Genomic DNA, 26,082 nt, shown 5'->3' with positions numbered 1-26,082 from the left:
CGCTCCCTGTCCAGGGCCGCCATGAGCCTAGAGCCGCCCTTGAGAATGGGTCGACAGAAGTAACTTATTCTACACTGAGCGAGCTGGATTTCATTCCCTGTGGGGGACCATCAAATATTTGCCCCTTATAATTTTGCAAAGAAGATTTTTGTTGTTGTACGGTATGTGTAATGCATTATCGATGTATAGAATTTATGATGATTTGAGACATAATGTTGTTTTGAATTGTGTGTAATGTTTATATGGGGAATCGTAATAAACAATGTTTTACTCCTGCTACTTACTGTAAGCTATTACGTGTGACAGTTAGCCGGTGTGCATTTATGGCTGTGTGTTTTTTACTTGGGTGAATATGTCTTTTGGACTTCTTGAAAATATTTCGTGATGTGTGCATGAAATATTTACCATGCAATTTCATATCTCTTTTGTGAAAATTCTTTAAAAATAAATGCAGTGAGTCTACGGAGTTTCCTTGGTATTTGGGGGGTACTTTCACAACTCCCCCTTAATATATGTATCTCTGTAAAATGAATGAGTTCTAAACGGCAAAGCCAAAAGTTTTTGAACAATTATTTCTATTTTTCGGCACATTCATGATCTGTGCACATTAAACATGCTGTGAACTAACCGTAATATTATCACAAGGAAAAAGGATCAGTGTTTTAGCCTCTAAAAATATTCTGGGATCCAGCATCTTTTTGGTTTACCAGTGACGACGACTGACTTGAGATTTAGTTGTAGGATTGCTCATGCAGTGGTGAAGCTAGAGCTTTTGTCCCTGAGTTTGCTGCCCAGTGACGGCCCGTGCAGGTAGGAATTTGGGGGGAATCGACTGACAACAAGGGAGAAAAAAAACCAACTTACCTTGCACTCGCCGCCACTCCAAAAAAACTCTCCCCGCCTCCCCCTAGCTACGCCACTGTGTTCGTGGTTTGTCTCAAGTGAGAGCAATGTGAACACAGTAAACTCAAGGAAGCGAACAACTGAGTAGGGAAAAAACATAGGAATGCAAGGCCATTTTTTCAATTCCTTATCATCCAGTGGGCAGTTTTACCTCGTCTGAATCCCAGGAAGAGTGAAGGCAGGGTTATCTGCACATTGGAAAGACTTCTCCGGAAATAACCTCTAATTCCTGTTCATTAGGAAAGAGAGCAAATGCTGATTAAATTAGCAAAACCTGTTGAGCCAACATGCTTTGATGATCATCAACAGGACCTTTCCAAGACCTAGCGCATTTGATACTTTGTCAGGGAGTCACTCTGAGCTCTGCATTCATCTGGAATTCCATCACCCAGCACTCCTCAGCGACTTGTTTAGCAATATAAAACTGCTCCGTAACTTAAATAAAATAAAAGGCACATGAACCACAAGCATGAACACTGAATTTAAAATGTAACAAAATGTCACCCTCAAAAGTAGGAACATAAGAAGTAGCCATTATTGGAAGGGCCCTCGGTCAAACTACACATCAATTACGCCGGCCCCTGTTGCTAAGGTTGGCGCCAATATAACAATGGTTCTTTTTATTTTCTGCTGGCCATATTGTTGTAATCGAAGGCAAGGTATTGCTGATCGCATACAGACCATGCAGAGACCTTCAATGCAAGACACTGGAAACGAGAGTACAATGTAGGCAGTCGAGCTTTTAACAAAAGAGCAGGATGCAGATAAAAATCTAGATTCCAAATATGAAAGTCTTAAAAGTCTACAAAGTTTCCCACGAAGACTTGCACAAGAAGATACAAGATTGAGGCTGCAGAACTAAATGGTAGACTTGTGAGATAAGTGGTGGTGATGTCCAATGCTGTCACTGTTTAAATCCCCTTGCTCAAACTTTATTTGGTCTATTGAGGGCCATTACAGTATCTTTCTCTGTCCTCAAGCAAAAGAGTGCATATCTGCCATACTGTCGCTTACAGTTCCAGTTAGCTTTAATGTAAGAAGCGCAGCAGGGGTACTGAAATATGCAAATGTTTTTCTTCACAGTGGAGTAGTGGGTGCTTGGATACCACATACAAAAACCCTTCTCTTGTGTGGCCTAAGTACTGCTCAAAGTGCCCGTAAGTGCATGTTTGTAATGACTGTGTGAATATTTGATTTCCTATTGACCAAAGTACAATATATATCCTCTGTGCTTTTTTCTCTACTATACATTAACGAAGTAGAAGGCTTGTTGGAACGTGTAGTGCTGTGACACAAAATCCTGATGTTTTAATGAAGGAGCCAGAATAAAGTTTGATGTGGGCCCTGCTGAACTTCTTGACCATCTTGCATAGATGGCATTAACTGAGATGACCGCCTGCCACATTCTAGATCACATCAGTCATCCATCTTCGTCTTGTCATGGAAAAGCGGCCGCATTTCTCCCTCACTCTCCACCTGGTAGCCCAGAACAGAAGAGTAGTTTTTGTTAAGGTTTTTGGTCACCTGGACATAAACATCTTGAGACCCGGTTGTATCGAAGGTTCCTACCCAAAAGCCTTCGTTATTCAGAGATAAGGGGTATAGGTATTTGCCTTTAACGGACACTCCTGCAGCCCCTTTGGCCCTGAGCTTGAAATACACGTTGCTGTTGGTGGGAAGCACCCCTTCTAATGGCTCCTCCAGTTCATAAGTGGATGCCCAGGTACTATATATCAAGGGGAACTCTGGCCACTTCACATGTGTGTTGGTGCAGCACAGCAGGTAGTTGCACATAAATTCATACAGGTTGCTTGGATCTGACTTTTCCTTGGCATACACTTTGAGGACATATAGGCCAGATTTTGGCAGTCGAATTTTAAACTCTACAGTATTTCTTTTGTGCACAGGAAAGATGTGTCGTCTCTTAATGTGCTCTGTTGCAATGTCGTCTGAATGTAGAGTGGCCATAAGAGTGACCTTTTCATCCAGAGTGAAGCTTATGGAGCACCTCCCATCAGCGGTGTAGATGATTGGCTCAGTGTGAGAAGGTTGGAATACGCCCCTCTTCTCCATGGACCAGCTAGGTCCTACTGGGCAGCGGAGGTCCTCTGGGAAGGCTGGCCACCGCACTCCAGTGTTGGTGCAGGAGATTAGGTAGTTACAGGCAAAACAGGCGTCTCCTTGGTCTTTTTCATGTTCTGCATATATTTTAAGGGCATATGTCCCTGTCTGTGGAATCTGTACCTCAAAGGTAATGCTGTTTTCCTTCTGAATCAGCAGGACATGCCTTCTTTCGATATCTTCTGGCATGGTGATGTCATCAGAGTGGAGGCGAGCAAACAAGTTGACTTTTTTGCTCAGAGAGAATCTGACCGAGCAGCGTCCATCTGTTGAGTAGATGATGGGGTCAGAGTGAGAAGGCTGAAATAATCCGTATTTCTCCATCAGTCTACAAGGCCCCACAGGATTCTGTAGCATGCTTGGAAAGGCAGGCCAGCGCACCTCCATATTTGTACAACAGACTAGATAGTTGCAGATATATTCAAAGTGACCAGTGTTTGATTTCGTCTCAGCATATATTCGGAGAACAAAAGTGCCGGCTTGTGGCAGCTGGATTTTAAATTCGATCCGGTTCTCGCACTGGACCTGCAGGATGTGTCTCCTCTCATTCCCTTCTGTTATGATCAGTTCATCCGAATATAGCTGCGCATGGGTGTTGACGTCCTTTGCCAGCGTGAAGCTGACTGAGCAGCGCCCATCCACGGTGTGGATGATTGGTTCCAGCTGGGATGGTTGCAAAAGTCCTTCCTCCTCCATCAGGCTGCTAGGCCCGACAGGGTTCTGCAATTTCAAGGGGAATGGTGGCCATTTGACTCTGGTATTCGTACAGCAGATCAGGTAGTTGCCGACGTACTCAAACTCCCCGGATCTATGGCTGTCACTGTAGATCTTCAAGACATACATCCCAGCCTGCGGAAGCTGCACCCTTAGCTCAACTTTGTTCTTTGTCCGAGCCTGAAGGATGTGCCGCCTCTCAATGTCTTTGGTCATCGGAATGTGATTAGAATACAAGAGGGCCAAGATGTCAATGTCTTGTTCCAAGCTGAAGCCGACAGAGCAGCGTCCGTCTGTTGTAAAGATGATTGGGTCCATGTGTGAGGGCTGCAGGAACCCTTTCTCCTCCATCAGCAAAGAAGGTCCCACCGGGTTATGCAGCTCCTCAGGAAATGGTGACCAGTGCACACCTGTGTTCTTGCAGGAGATGATATAGTTGCAGACATATTCAAAGTGGTCGGGGGCTAATGAGCTCTCTCCAAATATTTTGAGGGCGTACAACCCTGCCTTTGGAAGCTGGACCCTAAATTGAATCTGGCTTTGCCCCTCGACCTGAAGTATGTGCCTCCTCTGCATCTCCTCTATCATTGGAACCTCGCCTGAGTGCAGCGTGGCCATGACAGCCATTTGTTTCTCAAGCATGAAAGTGAGCGTGCATCGGCCATCTGGAGCGTGGATGACTGGCTCCAGGTGAGACGGCTGCAGAAACCCCTTGCTCCTTGTTACCCAACTTGGACCGACAGGGTTTTCTAGCTCTCTGGGTAGTCGCATATTCTTGTCCACAGAGCTGCACTCTATGATGTATTCAAGCACGTTTTCGTAGAGGTCAGTTGCTGGCTTTTCAGGTTTAGCATACAGGCAGAGCATGTGGTGGCCAGTCTTTCGTGGGTAGACATCTAGTTTCATTCCATTCTGCTGCAGCGTCATGATACCACACCTCTCCTTGCCGTTAAGTCTAAATGAGAAGCTCACTGGAGAACGGCACTCAAGGGTCACACTTGCCTTTCCATTCACTGTGGAGAGTAAAAAAAGACATTTCATTGGGGTTTGATTAGAACAACAGAAATGAATACTCTCCTCCCTTCTGAGACAGAACATGTCATATCTTTCATACATTCTTACATATTTTTAGACATTAGCATTCATTAAGTTCTCAAATAAATACTGCAGTTCACTTAATCAAGCCAAGAATTCATAGATTTGTTGAATAACACCTGTGATGTATATTTGAGGGCACCAACCTAAGTGGGAGGAGCATTAATTATAGGTGAACAACCTGTAGGTCAGAGGGATGTGTGGAAATCGTTTAACCCTATTTCCCCATTTCTCATTCCCACCTTCCCTTTTACACCAACAAACATGTTTCATACGGATGGATATGTGGGAGTGGTGTCGTTTAAGTTTAAACAAATATAATTTATTACAAATGTATGAATTTAACACCGTCACTATCTTCTTAATCTCTAGAAAAGCGATAAATAAAAACAAAAGTTAAATATAAAGACAACAGGTAAAACTAGTTAATGTTTAGTTTTGAGTATTAAGATACAGAAACGCACATTTATCAAATAATAAATATAGTTAGTTGTTGGGCTGCGACATTCATTTAAGTGTAGAAACATAAATTATGTTCATTGATTAAACAAAACTCGCAAAATCCAGATATTGCTTTGTGATATTTGGTTAAAGGGAAAACTTTAGGTCATAAGTAAACTAGATTGATTCTTATGCATCTAGCCCAGACGTCTGTGGATGGTATTTGAGTGCATAAATCCGGTCTCTGAGCCCAATCCACAAACTGCATTTTGCAGTACGTAAAGCAATACTACAGGAGTTCAACTCGCATATTACAAAATGCAGTTGACTGACCTAAGGCTGAAACCTCCGGATCTCCTATATTACTGTGAGGAGATATCCGCAAAGGTTAGCAGAGATCTCGACACATGTAGGGATGTGTTTTAAAAGTAAATGTGGGATGGAAGAGGGGCAATCGTGGGAAAATAGGGGCTATTTCTACAAACTAGGAAGGGTTTAGTGAAGGATATGGTAAGGCAAACACGCACAAAACAGTAAATTTTTTCTGTTCACAAACCTCACTTCTAAGGTTACTGAAGCTTTAAAAGTGCAAAACAGGCTCATATTTACTCCATTTCAGCCTTGAAGTAAGAGCCATGCAACACTATTAGCAAACCACTGCTACATCAACACCCTACTTTACAAAACAATGGAGGCAAGAAAATAAAATAAAAATCGTATTACATTTAATTTGATTCAACTTTTACAATAATCGGTATACTTTTAGAGATACAAAACATATAATTATGGATTGATAATTTTAAAATATAATTATTGTTGAATAATTGTAATTATAATATTAAACTTAAACCTTGTTTTGCAAAAATATAAATTATTTAAATTAACGTTTAACAAAATGTACTAATAATAAAAAATAGGTTTTTAGCAGTGGCGGTACATTTTTTTTAAATATTGTTGGAAATGTTCACATTAATATATATAAATTGATGTATTATTTAATTTACATTTAAATCAATGACTTAAGTCCTACAGAACACATAGAAAGGACGTTTATGAGAGTGGAGAAAAAGGTGGCAGACAGTTAGCACTACGTACGCGAAGAAGAACGTCACTGAAAATATCACCTCTATTCATGATAATGGTCAGATATATACCCAAACAGAGGATATCGCTATGCGATTTCAACAATACTATCAGAAATTATATACCGAGGACGTAGCATATTCTGAAGGGGATTCTGCTAGTTACTTACACAATTTACTTAACTCCCCAGAGGAGGAAAAGCGTCTTGATGACCTCTCTCGCAGCGATTTAGAAAAAGAAATTACAATAGAGGAGGTGCTGGCTGCTCTATCGGCACTCTCTCCCGGCAAGGCTGCAGGCCCTGATAAAATTCCAATAGATCTATATAAAATATTGACCCACCAGCTTGGGCCGCTGCTCCACGACCTATTCTTAGGTATCCAATATGATGGGATTCCCCCTGAAACCTGGAATGAAGCCAATATTGTTGTATTCCCAAAGAAAGGTAAACCTCCGGAACTTGTTACTTCCTATCGTCCAATATCATTAATTAATTCGGACTCCAAATTATACGCAAAAGTGATGGCTGCCAGACTGAGCAGGGTCATTGAACATCTGGTCTCCCCGTGGCAGCATGGCTTCGTCCCAGGGAAAGGGACTACCGACCATGTTAATAGGGTTATTACTCTGTTCAACGCCATGTCTGTTACGGGGGTCAGATGTCAATGATCCTATTGGACGCAGAAAAAGCCTTTGACCGCGTCTCTTGGTCATTTTTATGGGCGGTCATGTCGCGTCTCAATTTCGGCCCTAAATTCTTAAAATCAATCAAATCTACGTATTTATCTCCCAAAGCAAAGATTCCGGTACTAGGGTATGACTCCGATCACATAAATATTTATAGGGGCACTAGGCAGGGTTGTCCTTGCTCCCCCCTTTTATTTGCACTTTATATTAACCCCTTAATTCTAAAACTTTTAGAGAGTCACTTAATTAAGCCAGTGGTCTGCGGTCAATACAATACGAAAGTGCTGGCATATGCAGACGACATAGCTGTTGTCACTCCTGATCCTTCCAAGGCTATCATCACTATCGAAAATCTGACCTCCGAGTATGGCAACTACTCGGGGTATTCTCTCAATAAAGGGAAAACAGTAATAGTACGTACTCACAATGTAGATTGTATCGATCCTAGGGTAGCTAACAAAGCTACATATATGGGAATTGTGATCAGTCCAGATATCAAAAGCATTATTAAAATAAATGATGATCCTCTCCTGGACAGAATTAAATCTGACTAGATCGAGTGAATAGTCTCCATCTCTCAATTATTGGCAGAGCCAACTTTTTAAAAATGAATGTGCTACCTAGGTTTCTATACCTATTCCGGGCCATCCCTCTAGCCATTGACGATAAGACTCTAAAACTGTTAAATTATTTTATGTCCAAATTTATCTGGCAGCATGGTAAAATCAGGAGATCACATAAATTGCCGTCTTTACCACTGGAGAGAGGAGGGCTAGCCATCCCCAACACTACCCTGTATCATTGGGCCGCCTTCTTACAGATTTGTGCTCTTTTGATCAAACCAAAATATGTAATTGATAATAGGGAAATCAAATTGATACCATCAATATATGAGCTTCTCCTTGGGAGTAATGCGGAAGGCCTGTTTCTGCGATATACAGATTCCTCCTATTATAGAAACAATTGTCAATTCACAACTATATTCAGTGCCCTTAAAGTTTGGAATAAGATTCATAAACACATGCATATCAGTAAGATTAATAGATATACACCCTTGTGGCATTCGACTCTCACATCTAGTATAGGTTTTGATTCCATAGCAAAAAAATGGAAACTCCTCGGTATCCAAACGGTCCATGATTTTTTGATTAAGGGTTTTGAAACTACCTTTTTTGATTTGAAAACGAAATATAATTTACTTAATGGAGACTATCTTAAATATGTTCAATTGTTTACTAAACTAAAAGCTAATGTTTCATCAGTTGACTTGTTAAACATCCAACTGCTTGAGCTAATGGGCAGATCCAAGATCAGAATCGGCACCCTCCATGATATTTTAATGGCCAAAATTCAGGATGATCTCGAGAAAACAGAAGTAATGTGGGCAGGGAAGCTTGAAAATCCAAATGTTGATTTATATAAATGTATTGAGCTGTCAAATTGTCTTCTCATGTCTAGCAACCTCAAAGCCCAGTTATACAAAACTTTGTTTAGTCTGTACTATACCCCGGCGAAGTCACATGCTTGGGGGAAAAGAGAAAACGATCTTTGTCCCAGATGTGCAGTGGGGCCCGCAGACAGTATCCATATGTTTAGTAGTTGTTGCAAGCTTGATTTAATTAAAAGTATGAGGTCAGGTTACTGGGAGGCACTATTTGGCCACAGACTCCCGGGATCTGATTGTTTATATTTAATGGGCTATGATAGTTCTCTAAAGCGGTCAAGAAGCGAAAAAAGACTTGTATTTATCTGTACAGCAATATTAAGAATAATTCTATCCGCACGTTGGAAAGATTCTGATCCTCCCAGCTTCCAAATGTGGTTAGCCCGTTTTTTAGCGGTATGCAGCTATGAGACATCAATTTATTCTACTAGAGGATTGAAAGCCAGGAAGCTGGGAGACGCTATCTGGAGTCTGGTATTATACTGGAAGGATGGAATAAATCCAACCTTAAGTGATAGCATTTAGTTGATTGGGTAAATGCTTCTAGTTTCGCTAAATTTGCTATTTGTTTTCTCTTTATTTTTTCTCTTTTTTTTTGTAATGGAAATTACAACAATATGATTATATGTGCTGTACTCTATATAACTTGCTGTGTATCCTATGTACTGTTCTGGTTTAAAATAAAAATAAATAAATAAATAAATCAATGACTTAATGTGTTGTAAAGTTTTTTAAATAGTGGCTTCTAACTGTAGATTCTTCACCTTGTTAATTTCCCCTTTAACGAGTTAGTGTGTTGTAACATTTTGTGCGATAGAGATTTCTAACTGCAGATCCTTCACCAGACTGGAATCACCTTGTGCATCGGCAAGTAGCACCATGCATCTCTGTGTCAGTCCACCCTGTTCTTGGCATGACATCGGGTCTACTATATCTGAACTACTACCGCACTCTGAAGTCAGATCCTTTGTCTTTGTGCTTGTGGACGAGGATCTAGAGCTACTCAAATCCTATCACTTAGGGCAAAGATTTTCCCTCAAATCTTCCCCTTCTTTCCGCCACTCCCACTACTCAGAGTTGTGCGTCTCCGCAGGCACCTCTAGGCCACAGAGCTGTTTCCACTGCACGGAACTGATACCAATGCTAGCCTTGCCTTGGAACCACCCAGAATGGACAGTGACACCTCAACAGCTCCAGCAACTGAAGGTGGCCATGGACCACATCTTCGAGCCCCATGCATCCAAAGGTGGCCTTCAGTCAATCTACCATCAGCTGTCCTCAACATTGACTGCAACCTTCGACCTCAGGCTGACCCCGTCTCAGTCTTCAGTTCTGCCAAATCTGAATCCCATTCTATCCATGATCTAACAATCGGCACCACCAGCGTGTTTATCGACACAGATCCTGGTGTCACTGATTCCAGAAGGGGAGCTGATTGTATTGAAGGATTCAGATTCCTGCATCCCACCACCCAGACCTATACAATCTGCTCAATATGAAACCCCTTTAAGTTGACCTTGATGGCACACGATTGTGTGCTTGGGGGTCAAGTTACCTTTCACTTCCACGGTTGGAGGAGCATCATGTCATATCCGTGGGTGCTCCAGATCGTGGACTACGGATACTCCATACCCTTCTGCTTCCGGATATGCCAACCACTCCTCAACACTCCTCAGACACCACAGAGAAGTTCAGGCTGTCATGGCCAATGGAGCACAAGCGAGGATGCCGGCATCAGAGAATGGGACCTACTGTTACTTCCATTATTTCCTGGTGCCAAAGAAGGATGGAAAACTTTGTCCTAACTTAGATCTTCGCTGTCTAAACTTTTTCATTCAGAGGGACAAGTTCATAGTGCTCACTCTGGTCCAAGTTCTATGTGCCTTGGATCCAGGCAATTGGATGCTAAGGCTGGACTTGCAGGATGCATATTTTTATATTCCCAACCTGCAGAAATTACCTGTGATTTCAGGCAGGCTAAGAGCACTTTCAGTTCACCCTGCTCTACTTTGGTCTTACCAAAGCACCTCAGTGTTCAGAAAGGTGAAGGTGGTGTTCGCACCCAATTCATGGAGGTTCGGAACACCAGTGTACCCATACCTAGACAACTAGCTCCTAATGGCGGGCACACCTCAGACAGTCATAAGCCACCTTCAGACAACTGTCAATCTGACATTGCTGGGTTTTTCCATCAACGTGCCAAATTCACACCTGACTTCTTCACTACCGCTTCCCTTCATCAAAGTCATTATGACACAGTGCTTTTCTGGGCCATCAATCACTGTCATTGAGTCCATTACATTTAGGCTATGTTCTTGATGATTCAACCCTTGACCTGGGTGTCACTGAGAACAGTTTTGAGGCCTTTGAGCCTCTTAGTCTTTATGCTGCTTGTGGACCTCGCAAAGTGGCACTTGTGTCATCTGAAGTGGGATCTGAAGTCTCAGTGGGCACAGCACCAAGGAGACTTATCCAAGTCTAAAATAAACGAGAGCTCACAAATGTATGTTAGCATCAGTGGCCGGTGAGTACTCCGGGCGGGAGGCACGCTGTTCCGTAGATAACATCCCGCTCGAGGAGGAGAAATGATTTTCCCCCCGGCCGGAATTCTCACTGGCCACTGATACTAACATATATTTGTGAGCTCTCGTTTTTTTTAATGAGCATACTAACTCTACCAACACTTAAAATTGTTCACGCTATGAAAGGAAAATAAACATTTTCGGAAATCTAATAATACTCTTGCCCTCTAGTAACTCACCTTCAAATCTCCTAAATGTAAATGTCCAGTATTTGTAAACTCCCTCCCCCCTGCCATCCAATCTGCCCCGTCAGAAGCCATCTTTAGGAAACTCCTAAAGACTTGGCTCTTTGGACAGAAAGCCTAGTACCTCTCCCTGCATTCCTCTCTGCTGCTGCGGATTCTTTTCAGCGCCGGGACACCTCCTCGCGAGGTAGCTGTTCGCGCTATACAAGAATCAGTATTATTATTATTATTATTATCATTAATTACCCGAAGGTGTCAAGGTGCTGGCGGACCTCGGGAAGATTAAGCGAGCTAGTGCCCAGAGTCACGTGGTGCTGGGGTAATCTGCCGCCGGTGCCAGGGATCGAACAGTGAGTCCACGGGTTCAGGAGTCAGTCACCCTGGGCACTGCGCCACACCTCTTGCCATATGAGACATATTCCTCCCAAGCGGGTTTAAGTACTATTTCTATATTTGGGGTATGTTGTTTGACATTGCGATCCTTTCACTCTGCTTTTGAACAAAATGATTAGAGGACTGCAGACTTTATTCTTGTCTACTTAGTCCGGGTTCGAGCCTTGAAGAAGTCGTCAGCAAGACGAAACACGTGTCGGCTGTTCGCATCAACGTGATTACTACATGTCAACGATACTAAGAGCTAGATTGACATTTTTTATCTGCACATTACTCCATTTGTGTTGTTTCTTTTTTGTATTCGGACTGCATAAGTCTGTGCACAAAGCTGCTTTCTTCAATCGGGTTGTTTGAAATTAAATCTAGCTGACAACAGTCAGTTTTAAAAAAAATTCTGCTGTGCTCTATATTGTGTATTCAGTATTAAAGCAGTATTTATTTTACTACCTAAGTAACACCCTAAATAAATACACAGTCTTCTTTTAAGGCCAGCACCCCTCGCACTGAACAGAGCCATGCTCTCGCTCATGGGTCCTTTCTACCCCCTGTCCCACTACTGTGTACCAAATCCCAGTGGAACTATGGAGGTGACCCAAGGTATGGCCCACTCTAGCCTGTGTATCAAAGCCTGCCTTTGGCCTCAAAAAGTCAGCTCTCATGTAATAAACCGCCCTAGCAAGTACAAACCCCCACAAGGGGCCTACATCTCTGCTTCAGTCTTACCTGACAATGGTCTTAAAAGTGTCCGTAATCTGAGGGTCTTCTCTCCCATGCTCCAATATGGAGCAGTGTGCAACCAGTTTTCCAGAAGTCGACAGAGGCAATGATTATGAGGCAGTCGTAGACAGCTGCAGACTCCTGGCACAGCAGCTTCTACTTTATAGTCATCCCTGATATGTTGCTGAAGGAGCAGCCATTTTGCAGGGATACTTCTGGTCTTATTCTGGAGTACCTCCACAGATCGCAGGTACTCCTCAGACACTGCAACAACTCTAATGGCCCCCTCCTGGCATCCTGGGGCCACTGGCAACAGTCCTGATCTAGTTGGATCTTCTGTGTGACGGCCTCCTGTTGGCACTCAGGAGGGTCTCAGACATGTCCTATGTCCACAGTCTCAGTTGCACTAGGCAATGGCCCACACAGACTCAGTGGTAGTAGGCAACAACTCCGACGGTCTTCAGTTGCCCAGTACTGGCACATGGGGGGTCACAGATATTGGCAACAGCCCCAGTCAGAAAAGTGACACCTGGTGACGGCCCACAACTTTGTGGCACCACAGGCGGGATTGCCGTCTTCCTCAAGTGAGTGGACAGCTCTCTTGACAATATTGGTCTCAATTGGACCCGGCAGCTCACACTCTGCTCATTGTGATCCTCTTGCCAGGATCACTATTGAACCGCTCTCTCTTCAGGTTTTTTCATCTTCCTCACAGGACATGCTGGATTTCTCAGGCAGGCAGAAGCCTGGTGCTTAAGGACCAGGGCAAGTGTACTTGGCTCCTAGATGATAGCCCCTCACCCAGATGGGAGATTGGCAGACCTTACCCCCACTACTGGTTCCAACAGCAACGTCTTAGACGTCTTCCCTCTCCTGATGAGACAGTGCTGTTCAACAAAGTGTGTGGCTCATTCCCCCACATTTATAGTCCAATGCAGGCATGTATGTAGTTTACTGTCTGCCGTTTGAAATTCATGTTGGGATGTCAGCTCCTTTGAAGTGTGGTCTGCTTTGCACTGTGCTATGTCAAAAGGACAGTCTGCCCCAGGGCATAGGAATAACCAGGGATTACACCTGGCTGTCAGCCTCCACTGAGATACGCCCCACAAATGTTTGAAGGGATAAGACTTACTCTCTATCAATATTACCTAGTAGTGCCAACATTATCTGTCTCACTTTCTCCCTCACAATGAGCCCCTGAGTATCTTTCCCTTTGAATCAAAGAGCCATTTGATACATGCAATCTCTTTAACTGTAGTCTCCCTTCAAATTAGAAAGAAGCTCTCCATACAATCACTGAAACAGAGGGAGCTAGACAATTCCTGTCTAACATCGGACATAGAGGAAAGCCCACCAACATGTAAGGAAAGCAAGGCAACCTAGGCCAGGCTCAAAGTTAGGAGAATTGCTTTAGCTGTCCTGTAGGATTTTTTTGTTACAGAATACATAGTTGGGGTGCTAGGCTGGGTCAAGGAGATCATTTTTCTAGAGCTCTTTGGCTGAATAATATCTAAGTTGCTAACTATGGCTATGTGTGGAGTGGGGAGCACGAGTGGTGGAAGGTGGTCTTAAGGAGCGCAAGTGGTGATGGAGTCTTTAGAGCTTCCCAGAGTGAATTTCTAGTATTGCCTTAAAAGAGGAGAAAGCATAACCGGTAATAATTTGGGAAATAGGATTATGGGACTGCAGGCAATAAAATCAGTTATTAGCAGTTATTAGCCAGAATAATTTATCTTACAGTTAAATTATTGTATACATTTCAGATTGGAGTTTATTTCAAAATAATGTAAACAGGATGAATAATGCAAGAACATTTTAAACTGATAGCTTATCGAAGAAAACGCTGATATTTGGCTTATTCAGGAAACACATATATACATTCTGAGTTTTTATATTGGTATGAAACACCAATTTATTCTATGGCCACTTCGACCTGAAGAGGAGTAGCTTTAGTAATACATAATCGGCTAATGGCGGTAATTGGGGCATTTGAAACATACTAACTAAGGCCAGTATTGTACAAAGTGCACCGGTGCATTAGGAGTGTGAGCTCACTTTTTGCACACACCAGGGACTTCGGTATTACAGAATGGATTGCAAATTATTCGCCCCTTGTATAATGCATATTGTCCCGCTGCTAAATGTCACATGGAAAGGTTCTCTTATTTGTACAGTGGTGTGACTCCATGCAACTGAGGGAACACGTTGTGAACACACTATATAATATACACGCGGCTTCTACTCACTACAGCGCGGGGACACGCCGATGTGCGTAACCAGGCGCTTTATAAGCTTCTATATTATTATTATTATTATTATTATTATTATCATTATATATATAATAAGGTCCCTGGTAAGCCGATGGACGATTGCATCGGTTTTTGGCAGTGTTAGAGGAAGATGTCATGTTTTGGCATGCATCAAAGATGACCCACAGCCACTGCAAGAATTTGCCATGGCATTATGTATCCTTGCTACCCTATGTGTGATCGGTCGAGATTTTTACATTAACAGACCTCATTCAACAGGATGTCATCATCAAGATCACTGTAAGCTGGGAAATGTTATTATACAAATGCATAACGCTGGGAAATGCCTATTAGATCTACAAGTAAGGCCCTGCATCAACAAGATATCTGGTGACAAAGAAATGTATGCAAACAAGGTGATGCTTTTTTATAACCACAGATACTGATTTAGATCATGTGGTAATTACTTTCTGATAACAAGAGACCTACCATGTTCGGCCGCAGATCTAAAAACCATACTAATTCAGACCACTATATGGTAACAGCTGAGGTCTAAGATAGGGAGCTTAAGACTTGACGAAGAAACACTCTGATCAGGATACATGTCTCATTGTTCTCAAATCAGCAATTTGTTGAATGTTTATTTTTGGAGATGACTTTCTTCTTTTGTATAAATAATGTTTTTGCTTCCCTATTGGTGGCACAGTAGATGTGTGAAGAGGTTTTGGAGGTTCTGGTAACTTCAGAACAAATTTGCAGAAGAGCTAGAACATTCTAAGGTTAGAATGTTGTAAAATAGACAGGAGCAGATAAATAAGCATTAGAGTGTTGGAATAGAGGGTCCATACAGTCATTATTAGCTCTAAGCTGGTTTATTGTCTGCAATGGAGCTAATTAGATTGCAGTGTACTAATTTTGAACTATTGCCCATATAGCCCATACATGTAGGCAATAAGAGCTGTTAGTTTCCTTCCCACAATAATGAGGTCATTTAAGTCCACAGACCCAGTATAAAAAAACATGTTTTTAAAAAAAAGAAAAATTCTACCTATCACCTGTTGTTGGGTCTTGGGTTCCCTTCAGAGTTGGAGTGGGAAGAACTGGCACAGTGCGACAGAGAGACAGGTTTTAAAGAGAGATGTAGTTGTGCTGCTGCTGCACTGGGCAGGAGCCGGTTCTCCCCTCGAAGAGTCATAAAAAGCCAGCGGGGTAGTAAGCTGGCAGGAATGGAATGCTCTTAACAAGCCTACCACTGTAGATATAGATTACAAAGTGAGCACTAATTGGATATACAGAAATCAAGTTAGAGTCAACCCAAGGCTTTCTAGTTATTTAAAAGAACTTATAAGCAGAAAATCTGTGTGAAAATAAATATTTCGCGAAAATGACTACTATTACTGCACCTGGTTACTATGGCTGAGCTGAATTCGAGCTGGTTTTCACCAGTTTTATCAACATTTGTGTTGGGAGAGTGAATAGTTGAGTCCTGAGAGCATGACAAGATTGTATTAGAAGGGGTGTTCCCTAATTTATCTGGACTGTGGCAAAAGGCGCTAACATCTTACATCTGAAATTATGTTTAGAGAAATTATTACCGCTAGCTAATCTCTTCCACTCAGTTAGTTGTCAGAAGAAGATTGATGTAGCACCGATTAATAGGAGTCTAAAAGTAGAACTAGCTCCCAAGTTGGTTCGACCATTTATTTCACTCAATTCGATCATGGCTTCATATGTTGGATGGTAGTGTTTTTTTAACGTATCCAAATAAGAATGTTATTACAAGACCAGAGGCAACCATTATGCAATAACCTATTATTGCTGCACCAACATGCAGCCCTTTAAAGAACATAAACTACATCATAAATAAAACATTTCAACTTAAAATATTCAACAACATATACATCCAAGTCACTATGTATCTTTCTCTTTTATTCACTGCTCCTGCAGAGTTAAGTGCTATGGCTTTCTTATTCCTTTTATTTGTAATGTTAATTTAATCTGTTTATAACTTTTACAGATTGCACAAACCTTTACTTAGGTAAGTCGGTGTCATTGTCTTTTCACCCTTCCATTTTATGGTTGGTTTTCCTTTTTTCATAAGTGTTTTCTTTAGCATATACAATAACATGGAGCGTGATTCGGAGGACAGCTCACTTCAGGACTGAACCGCTTTTATCTTAAATAGTGCGCTCTCAGAAGGCATCAGAGACACTCTCTCATGTTTCGGGAGGAGGTCCTCTTCATTCACTCAATGGCTGTGTCTCCTAGCCTTCCGTTTAGGCAGAGTATCCAAAGTGAAGAGAGGACTCGGCATCATGGCTGGGCTAGGTAGACCTTTGGATAAGACACGCTGAGTGCCCATGCTGCCGCAAGCTCCTGCCAACAGTTCCCGTCTTCGGGCTGTGAACCAGTAGGGATAAGCTGTTTTTAATTGTAATGGATATCCTCCAATAAAAAGAAAGTGGGTAAAAGGTGGAAAATAACTACAAGCAAGGTTAATACAAATTTTAAGCCCTTTTGATCATACTTTATTGAAGTATTTTGTGGAAATGTCTTGGAGCGATACATAGGGGACCCTTAATCCTCCCCTCAGTTAGGATACATTTAAGGGACTTTTTGACAGGAAATTAAAATCTTTCCTGAAAGAGACGGTGGATGCTGTTTTTGCCAAAAGAAAAAGGAAGTCACCCTCTGAGGAAGATTTTTTCTCTTTTACAGAGGAAGAGACCACTTTATTGCTTAGGAAGGGAGATGACAAAACTAAAAAGACTAAACACCTCACAAGTGAGGATCACTCCCAGGGCAGCTTGAACGCTGCAAAAGACTGAACAATCCTTGAGTTGCCCGAGCGCTACAAAAGGCTGGTGTCCATAGCTGCATAATTTACAAGAGCGACCTTGTTGGCGCAACTGAGATAGGTGTCCCCACGGCATGAAGAGAATGAGTGCCTTCATGGCACAAAAGATCATAGTTTTGGTGCCGATGATGATTACCCACATTGTATTGAGGTAGAGAACGAGGCAGATGAATATGTCTTTGATCCTCTTTAGACAATGGATAATGGTTTCCATGATGAAGATTTAGTTCAGCCTTCGAGTTTGAAGGTTATGAAAGACCCTTTGGGTGTGGACATTTTCAATCCTTCCCACATTACACACCCAAGGGGCTAGGATTGGTGGCCTATGAACTGTGTGACCTCCTTTATGGAGTCCTGGATCCAGAAGTCTCTCGATAAATAGAAGTAAAATTTTAGGAGAGTTGAATGTCCCAGACCATTCCTGGATAATAAGTCAGGAATAACTCCTAATTTGGAATCAGAGCTCTTGATTTTCCTCTTTAAGTCTGGGAAGATCCTAGGAGAGTTCCTGAGTCCTGCCTTGAGCAGTGCCAAGACAGATTATTAGATACTCTGAGTCCATTGGCCAGGGTTTTAGATATGACTGAGGAGGCCTCCTTTAAGGGTATGTCTGTAGATGTGAAACTTCTTCGAGGCTGGAGCCAATGGGTTTATGCCTGCTTGAAAATGGCAATGCCGGTTTAATTAAAGAGAGAAGGAGGGCTATTCTGATGTGGGTCAACTCCAAGTTGGGCAATATTGCCAACAAAGAGACACCAAGTGACTCGAATGGCCTCCTTTTTGGGGAAAGTTTTATTAAAACTCTAGTAAATATGTCTCGACATTCACTGCCTTCAGTAAGTTGCAAACTAACATGAGACAAATGTTCAATAATCACATTTTTGAAAGAGCTGATAGGAGGGGCCTGGCTGCCAGCTATGGGATTCAAAGGTCCCAATATTACCATCAGGACAGCAGGGTTACGAAGGAGATTCCATGCAAATAGCAGTTTCTTCTTGCAAAGTGGATGAGTCCCTCTCTCAAAAGGCAGCAGGGGCAGATTGTAGGGGGCTGGAGAGCAATGTAAGAATCAATCCTCTAATCAGTTCTTCCCATTCAAAGGTAAGGGAAAGGTTATTTTTTTTCATCCAAATTTGGTCTGCCATAACAAAGAATTCTTGGGTGCTACAGACTGTGAATGGTTTCAGAATAGAGTTTTGCCAGGTTTCTTACCAAACGTGTCAGCCAAAGGAATTGTCCTTAGATCAGGAACAAGGGAAACTAGTAGATACAGAAGTGGCACAAATGTTGCTCAAAGGGGCAATTTGCAAGGTCACTGACTGAGAAAAGGGTGTTTTAAGCACTGCCGGTTCCTAGTGAAGAAGAAGGTCATGGCTGGAGACCCATAATAAACTTGAAGAAACTGAACAGGTTTTTGGATTACAGGCATTTCAAGATGGAGGAGATCCATCTTTTGCGCAACATTTTACAGGAAAAAGACTGGCTGATGAACTTGGATCTCAAAGACGTTTACTTCACAATTTCTATGGATCTAGCTTCTCAGAAGTATTTACAGTTCAGTTGAAGAGGTATATTGTACCAGTTTTCTGGTCTTCCCTTTGGTCTGTTATCAGTACCTTGGTGCTTTCCCAAAGTCCTGCACCCAGTAGTTGCTTTCTTGAGAAAGAGAGGAGTACGCTTACTGATTTATCTAGACAACTTGTTAGTGATGTCTCAGGATCAAGGATAATTGATGTTGCACATGAAGTGTTCGACAGATCTCTTGCAATCCTTGGGGTTCATTATCAATGTGGAGAAATCAATCATGATTCCTACACCGAATTTGGAATTTCTGGGATTTCAGGCGGGTACCAATATGACACAGCTTTGTCTCCCCCAGAAAAAACAGTTAAAGATCAAGAATAAGGTAGCTCATGTTCTAATAAAGAAAGTGGTGACTTTGAGAGGTCTGGCAAGAGTGGTAGGACTTTTGTAATGCTCCAGTCAGGCTGTTTCACTAGGACAGTTGCATTACAGGCAGTGACGGCTCTTCCATGAGGGCGTTTGGGTGCCGCCCCACTGCTTTCTCGCCGTGCGAGTAGGCAGAAACAAATGGTAGTTATTACTGTAATTACTACCATTTTATTTCTGCCTTCCCGCACGGCGAGAAAGCAGAAGTTAGAGTTGGCGGAGTTACTCGAGGGCTGATGGGAGCGGCTTGCCCACTGTTGTTAATACTGTCTTTTTGGGCAGCCTGAGGCTGCCCAAACAGACAGTATTAACAACAGTGGGCAAGCCGCTCCCCCCTGCCACCTCCCACTCTCCCTGTGTTCTCTGTATGCTGCTTGCTGCAGCATACAGAGAGAAATGTCGCGGTTAGGGCAGCCGGCCGAACCAATTACAGCGCTGGCTGCGGTGGAGGGGAGGGAGGCTGCCTGCAGCCTCCCTTTTGACGAGAGCCTAGACGTCAGACGCAGTACTGGTCAGACGAATTCAAAATCCAGGACGGCGGGAGTCGGGAGTCTGCAATCATGGGAGAAAAGCGGGAAGCCAAGGTAAGTTTATTATATTTTTTTATCGCATGTAAAGTGCTCTGGGGGCATTTATTGATAATGAGTCACCGAAGATTAATTTTATGCGCGGCTGTTGCAGGATACTGGAGCCTGGCATGGATGTGCCAGAGTGGAGTTTTGGTAGAATTTGTATCGGTAATTATTTACGTTTGCGGGATGATGATTGACAACAATTATGCCTACTTGTAAAAGCTCCCTCACGACGCATACCACTGTAAGAAACGGCAGGTGATGTGTGCCGGTGCATCATTGCTGTGATTGCAAATGTGGATATTTAAGTCCGCATTTCATAAAACATTCACTTTGTTTAGGTATTCCTATATCTGGCAAATCTAACAGCACGCCGTGCACATTAAAATTTTAAAAGCTAAATATTTCAGAGGCGCAAAACTGTGCAGTTCCATTTCGGAGAGGCTCATCATAGAGCTAACATGCAGAAAATAGTCCACCCCAACAAAAACTGAAATAGAAACAGAAGTGCATGAGCCAATGTTATCAATGAGTCATATGAGGTGGGATATTTGAAGGTTTCATAAAATATACGACAGAGGAACCATTGAGATACATTTCAAGCTGGTGAAATCTCAAAGTCTACAGACTCTTGGAGTAACAAAAGAGGAGTCCTGTTTTTCAGTGTGGGACAAACACCATGTGGACGAGTACTCCGGTGTCTGCTGCTGTCTTGGACCATGGCATCATGTTGTTAACTTATGTTTTGTAAATTTTACGCCCTACCACTTTCAAATGTCACCAGCCGCCACTGATTACAGGGTTATTCAAAGACTGAAATCCATTACTTTGAGGAAAGGTCTGTAGTACGCAGATAAAATTCCCATGTTCCAGGAGGCTTGAGAGGACCTTCAATGGTGGTTGAGCAATCTGGACAGCTGGAACGGCAAGGCAATATTTGGAAATGCTCTGGAAAAAACTGGGGAAAACTGGTCCAAGGAGGAACTCTCTTTACACAAAAATTGTTTGGACGTATTGGCAGGCCTGAACTGTTTGATGAGTTTCAGGTCAATTCTAACATACAGCGTGGTGTTGGCCTGTATGGTCAATCTCACTGCAGTATCCTATATCAGTCGTCTAAGGAGAGCAAGATCAAAACAACTTGCAGATCTAGCAAGGGAAATTTGGCATTTTTGTTGGAATTAGAAAATTCTTTTGAAAGCAGAGTTTATCCTGGGTCATCAAAAAAAGTGACCCGAATGGCCTCCTTTTTGGGGAAAGTTTTATTAAAACTCTAGTAAATATGTCTCGACATTCACTGCCTTCAGTAAGGTGCAAACTAACATGAGACAAATGTTCAATAATTACATTTTTGAAAGAGCTGACAGGAGGGGCCTGGCTGTCAGCCATGGGCTCCAAAGGTCCCAATATTACCATCAGGACTGCAGGCTTACGAAGGAGATTCCGTGCAAATAGCAGTTTCTTCTTGCAAAGTGGATGAGCCCCTCTCTCAAAAGGCAGCAGGGGCTGATTGTAGGGGGCTGGAGATCAATTAAGAATCAATCCTCTAATCGGTTCTTCCCATTCAAAGGAAAAGGGAAGGTTATGTTTTTTCATCCAAAATTGGTCTGCCATAACAAAGAATTCTTGGGTGTTACAGACTGTGAATGGTTTCAGAATAGAGTTTTGCCAGGTTCATTACCAAACGTGTCAGCCAAAGGAGTTGTCCTTCGATCAGGAACAAGGGAAACTAGTAGATACAGAGGTGGCACAAATGTTGCTCAAAGGGGCAATTTGCAAGGTCACTGACTGAGAAAAGGGTGTTTTAAGCACTGCCTTCCTAGTGAAGAAGAAGGTCATGGGCTGGAGACCCGTAATAAACTTGAAGGAACTGAACAGGTTTTTGGTTTACAGGCACTTCAAGATGGAGGAGATTCATCTTTTGCACTACATTTTATAGGAAAAAGACTGGCTTGTGACCTTGGATCTCAAAGACGTTTACTTCACAATTTCTATGGATCTAGCTTCTCAGAAGTATTTACAGTTCAGTTGAAGAGGTTTATTGTACCAGTTTTCTGGTCTTTCCTTTGGTCTGTCATCAGCCCCTTGGTGATTTGCCAAAGTCCTGCACCCAGTAGTTGCTTTCTTGAGAAAGAGAGGAGTAAGCTTACTGATTTATCTAGACAACTTGTTAGTGATGTCTCAGGATCAAAGATAATTGCTGCTGCACATTAAGTGTTCAACCGATCTCATGCAATCCTTGGGGTTCATTATCAATGTGTCAAGCATGAGTCCTACACAGAACTTGGAATTTCTGGGATTTCAGGCGGGTACCAATATGACACAGCTTTGTCTCCCTCACAAAAAGCAGTCAAAGATCAAGAATGAGGTAGCTCATGTTCTAATAAAGAAAGCGGTAACTTTGAGAGGTCTAGCAAGTGTGGTAGGACTTTTGTAATGCTCCAGTCAGGCTCTTTCACTAGGACAGTTGCATTACAGGGCTATTCAATGACTGAAATCCAATGGTTTGAGGAAAGGTCTGTGGTACGCAGATGAAATTCCCATGTTCCAGGAGGCTTGAGAGGACCTTTAATGGTGGTTGAGCAATCTGGACAGCTGGAACGGCAAGGCAATATTTGGAAATGCTCAGGAAAAAACTGGAGAAAAATGGTCCAAGGAGGAACTTTCTTTACACACAAATTGTTTGGAGATATTGGCAGGCCTGAACTGTTTCATGAGTTTCAGGTCAATTCTCACAAACAGCGTGGTATTGACCTGTATGGTCAATTTCACTGCAGTATCCTATATCCGTCATCTAAGGAGAGCAAGATCAAAACAACTTGAAGATCTAGCAAGGGAAATTTGGCATTTTTGTTGGAATTAGAAAATTATTTTGAAAGCAGAGTTTATCCTGGGTCATCAAAACAAGAGAGCCGAATGGAGCTCAAGATTTTAGAGGGATTCCAGCGACCGGAAGTTGAATCCAGTGTTTTTCCAAAAGATTCAGAACATGTGGGGTCCTTTTGGGATAGAGCTTGATGTTGCCTGAAGCAAGCAGAGAGAATCTCTGACACCCAGGAGGGTTGGCCCTAATCAAACAGAGACACGTAGTCTCAGAAAGTATCAAAATACTTGATTTTCATTACGTTCACATCTAAGTGGCTAACAAGTATATATATTATTCTGCAGGAGGAATTATACTCCCTGTCTGAACTCCAGAAAGCAATGAATTGCATTACGTGCGACATGAATTATGTCCTAAGCCTATGATCAGCATATATAGTCACCTACAGGAACGAGAGATACCGTCTCTTCGAATTCCAAAGTACTGAATCGATCTGCATCCACTATTGAGTCGGTCTGAAGTCTATGACCAACAAATATAGCTACCTGTAGGAGTGACAGATTCCCGGTAATAAATTGTTTTGGGATCCTTTTTGGCTACTGTTAACAACATTTTATCGATATTCCAGTTTCCATCTTCCTAATTGTTTGGCAATAGATAGTTCCCTGATGTAGGCAGTAGTGCCGAAACGCGCGTAGCTTTTATCTACCGCTGGCCTTCATCAAGTCCTCATCTACTGCTTATCCCCTCTAATTTGTCAAGGATTTTGGAAAAGGAATATGGAATGTACTAATGTTATAATATAAAAAGATTTTTCATTTCATCACCTTATAATATGTATTTATAAAATTGATGTTGTTGTCACTTTATGTTTATATATTTCATGTTCTCCCCAAAAAACTATCTAATCAAATGAATCAAAAATATTTTTACATTTAAAAAAATTGAAATAAACAAAACTATATATTTTGTCAAGTGCTTATTGTTCGGATGTTATGGATTGGGGTTACTGCCATTGCGCACATACAATATTCCTATATGGTTAAATAAGAAGCTTGCTATTGGTTTCTTTACATAATGATATAGAGCTGTTTGACAGCAGATTGACTTTTCAGGTAGATCAGTATTACAGCTGCAGGCCAGATCCCAAGGCATTGGAAGTGGATGCTTTGCTACAGAATTGGAATAGAAAGAATTGCTATGAGTTCCCTCCATTTGCACTGAACCAGAAGATGTTAATAATATTACTGAGGGAATGATGCAGCATTGTGCTGGTATCTTTGATTTGGAGCACGCAAGTGTGGTTCCCTGGAGTAATGAAGCTAGCTGTGGAAGTTCCCCAAACAATACCAGGGACTCTAGGCATTTTAGATGGGCAGGCATTGGGATCCCATGGACGCTCCTACAATAGAAGTAACAAATTTCCTTGCAGAGTTTTCAAGTCAGGCTTGTCTTATTGAACTGTTAACTGTTACAGATCTGGTGTTTCAGCAGGCATTCCTTGGTCAATGATTTTGTTATTGGTAGTGATCCTTTGGTCCACAGAGCAATGAAGGGAACAAAGCTTAGGTATCTACCTAGAGCTAGGTATGATTTTTTTATAACCCTGGGCGAAGAACTACGCTCCGTTCGCGGAGTTTGCGGAGTTTCGGCAACTCCGCGCTCCGCGGAGAACGCGAAGTTGTCGAATACTCCGCAAACTGCTGCGTAGCGTAGTTCTCGCGCGCTCAATAGCATTTTCCTGTGCGCGAGGATGCTTGTCGGTAAGATCGAGTTGCCGAACACGCAGAAACTACAATCTGGCACAGAATAACTCGCGAACACGTTAGGGACAAATAAGGGGACGCGAACGGGCGGGACAAACCTCATGGGTAACTTTGCGCGCTACACATCCCGAGCATGCAGGCAATCAATCAGGATATTTGTATAGCGCGCTACTCACCCAGAGGGTCTCAAGGCGCTTGGGGGAGGGGGGGTCCTCTACTGCTCGAACAGCCATGTCTTGAGTTGCTTCCTGAAGCAGAGGTGGTCTTGGGTCAGGCGGAGGTGAATGGGGAGGGAGTTCCAAGTCTTGGCTGCCAGGTAGGAGAAGGGTCTTCCTCCCATGGTGGATCTTCGGATGCGTGGCACGGCGGCGAGGGCATGGCTGGTCGATCGTAGCTGGCGGGTGGGAGTGTAGAAGGTCAGGCGGTTGTTGAGGTACCTGGGGCCCAGGTCGTGGAGGGCCTTGTGTGCGTGGGTGAGGAGTTGGAACGTGATTCTCTTGCTGACGGGGAGCCAGTGAAGGTCTCTAAGGTGTCCGGAGATGCGGCTGTGTCGGGGGATGTCCAAGATGAGTCGTGCGGAGGCGTTATGGATGTGTTAGAGTCTTTTCTGGAGTTTGGCTGTGGTTCCGGTATAGAGGGTGTTTCCGTAGTCCAGTCGGCTGGTGACGAGTGCCTGTGTGACCGTCTTCCTGGTTTCGGTGGCGAGCCATCGGAAGATCTTTCGGAGAATGCGTAGGATGTTGAAGCATGATGATGAGACGGCGTTGACTTGTCTGGTCATCGAGAGGGAGGAGTCCAGGATGAAGCCCAGGTTGCGTGCGTGGTCCGTTGGTTTGGGTGTGCTGCCCAGGGCAGGGGGCCACCAGGAGTCGTCCCAGGCGGAGGGTGATGATCCAAGGATGAGGACTTCCGTCTTGTCTGAGTTCAGTTTCAGGCGGCTGTTCCTCATCCACTCGACTATGTCTTTCATCCCTTCGTGTAGGTTGGTTCTGGCGGTTCCTGGGTCGTTGGTGAGGGAGAGGATCAGCTGGGTGTCGTCGGCGTAGGAGATGATGTTGAGGTTGTGTTGGCGTACGATGGCTGCGAGGGGGCTCATGTAGACGTTGAATAGGGTGGGGCTGAGTGATGATCCTTGTGGTATGCCGCATATGACTTCGGTGGGCTTGGATCTGTACGGGGGGAGGCGGACTCTCTGGGTTCTTCCGGTGAGGAACGAGATGATCCACTCCAGTGCCTTCTCTTGGATTCCGATGTTGCTGAGGCGCTGCACTAAGGTGCGGTGGCAGACCGTATCGAATGCTGCGGAGAGGTCCAGGAGGATGAGGGCCGCTGTTTCCCAGTTGTCGAGCAGGGCTCGGATGTCGTCAGTCGCTGCGATGAGGGCGGTCTCGGTGCTGTGGTTGGCGCGGAAGCCGGACTGCGAGTGGTCGAGTCTGGTTGGGCGAGCGCAATTGGTGATCCACTGTGTGAGGTTGTTGGCTGCTTGGTTGGGGTCCGTT

General features: G+C 43.2%; 1 protein-coding gene across 1 annotated transcript in view; it reads right to left on the bottom strand.

The window, feature by feature from the left end:
- Positions 1-1,499: 1,499 nt before the first annotated feature.
- Positions 1,500-26,082, bottom strand: part of LOC147683540 (uncharacterized) — a 250,716-nt gene continuing 226,133 nt past the window's right edge. Inside the window, exon 11 of the mRNA XM_086943932.1 lies at positions 1,500-4,751. Coding sequence (XP_086800058.1) covers positions 2,320-4,751 — 2,432 coding nt within the window. The 3' untranslated portion in view covers positions 1,500-2,319. The remainder of the gene's footprint in view (positions 4,752-26,082) is intronic.

The sequence above is a fragment of the Lissotriton vulgaris genome, chromosome 11 (assembly GCF_964263255.1).
Source record: "Lissotriton vulgaris chromosome 11, aLisVul1.2, whole genome shotgun sequence".
Taxonomy (NCBI): Eukaryota; Metazoa; Chordata; class Amphibia; order Caudata; family Salamandridae; genus Lissotriton; species Lissotriton vulgaris.
Note: the sequence above shows the minus strand (reverse complement) of the source record. Positions and strands in the feature narration are given on the sequence as shown.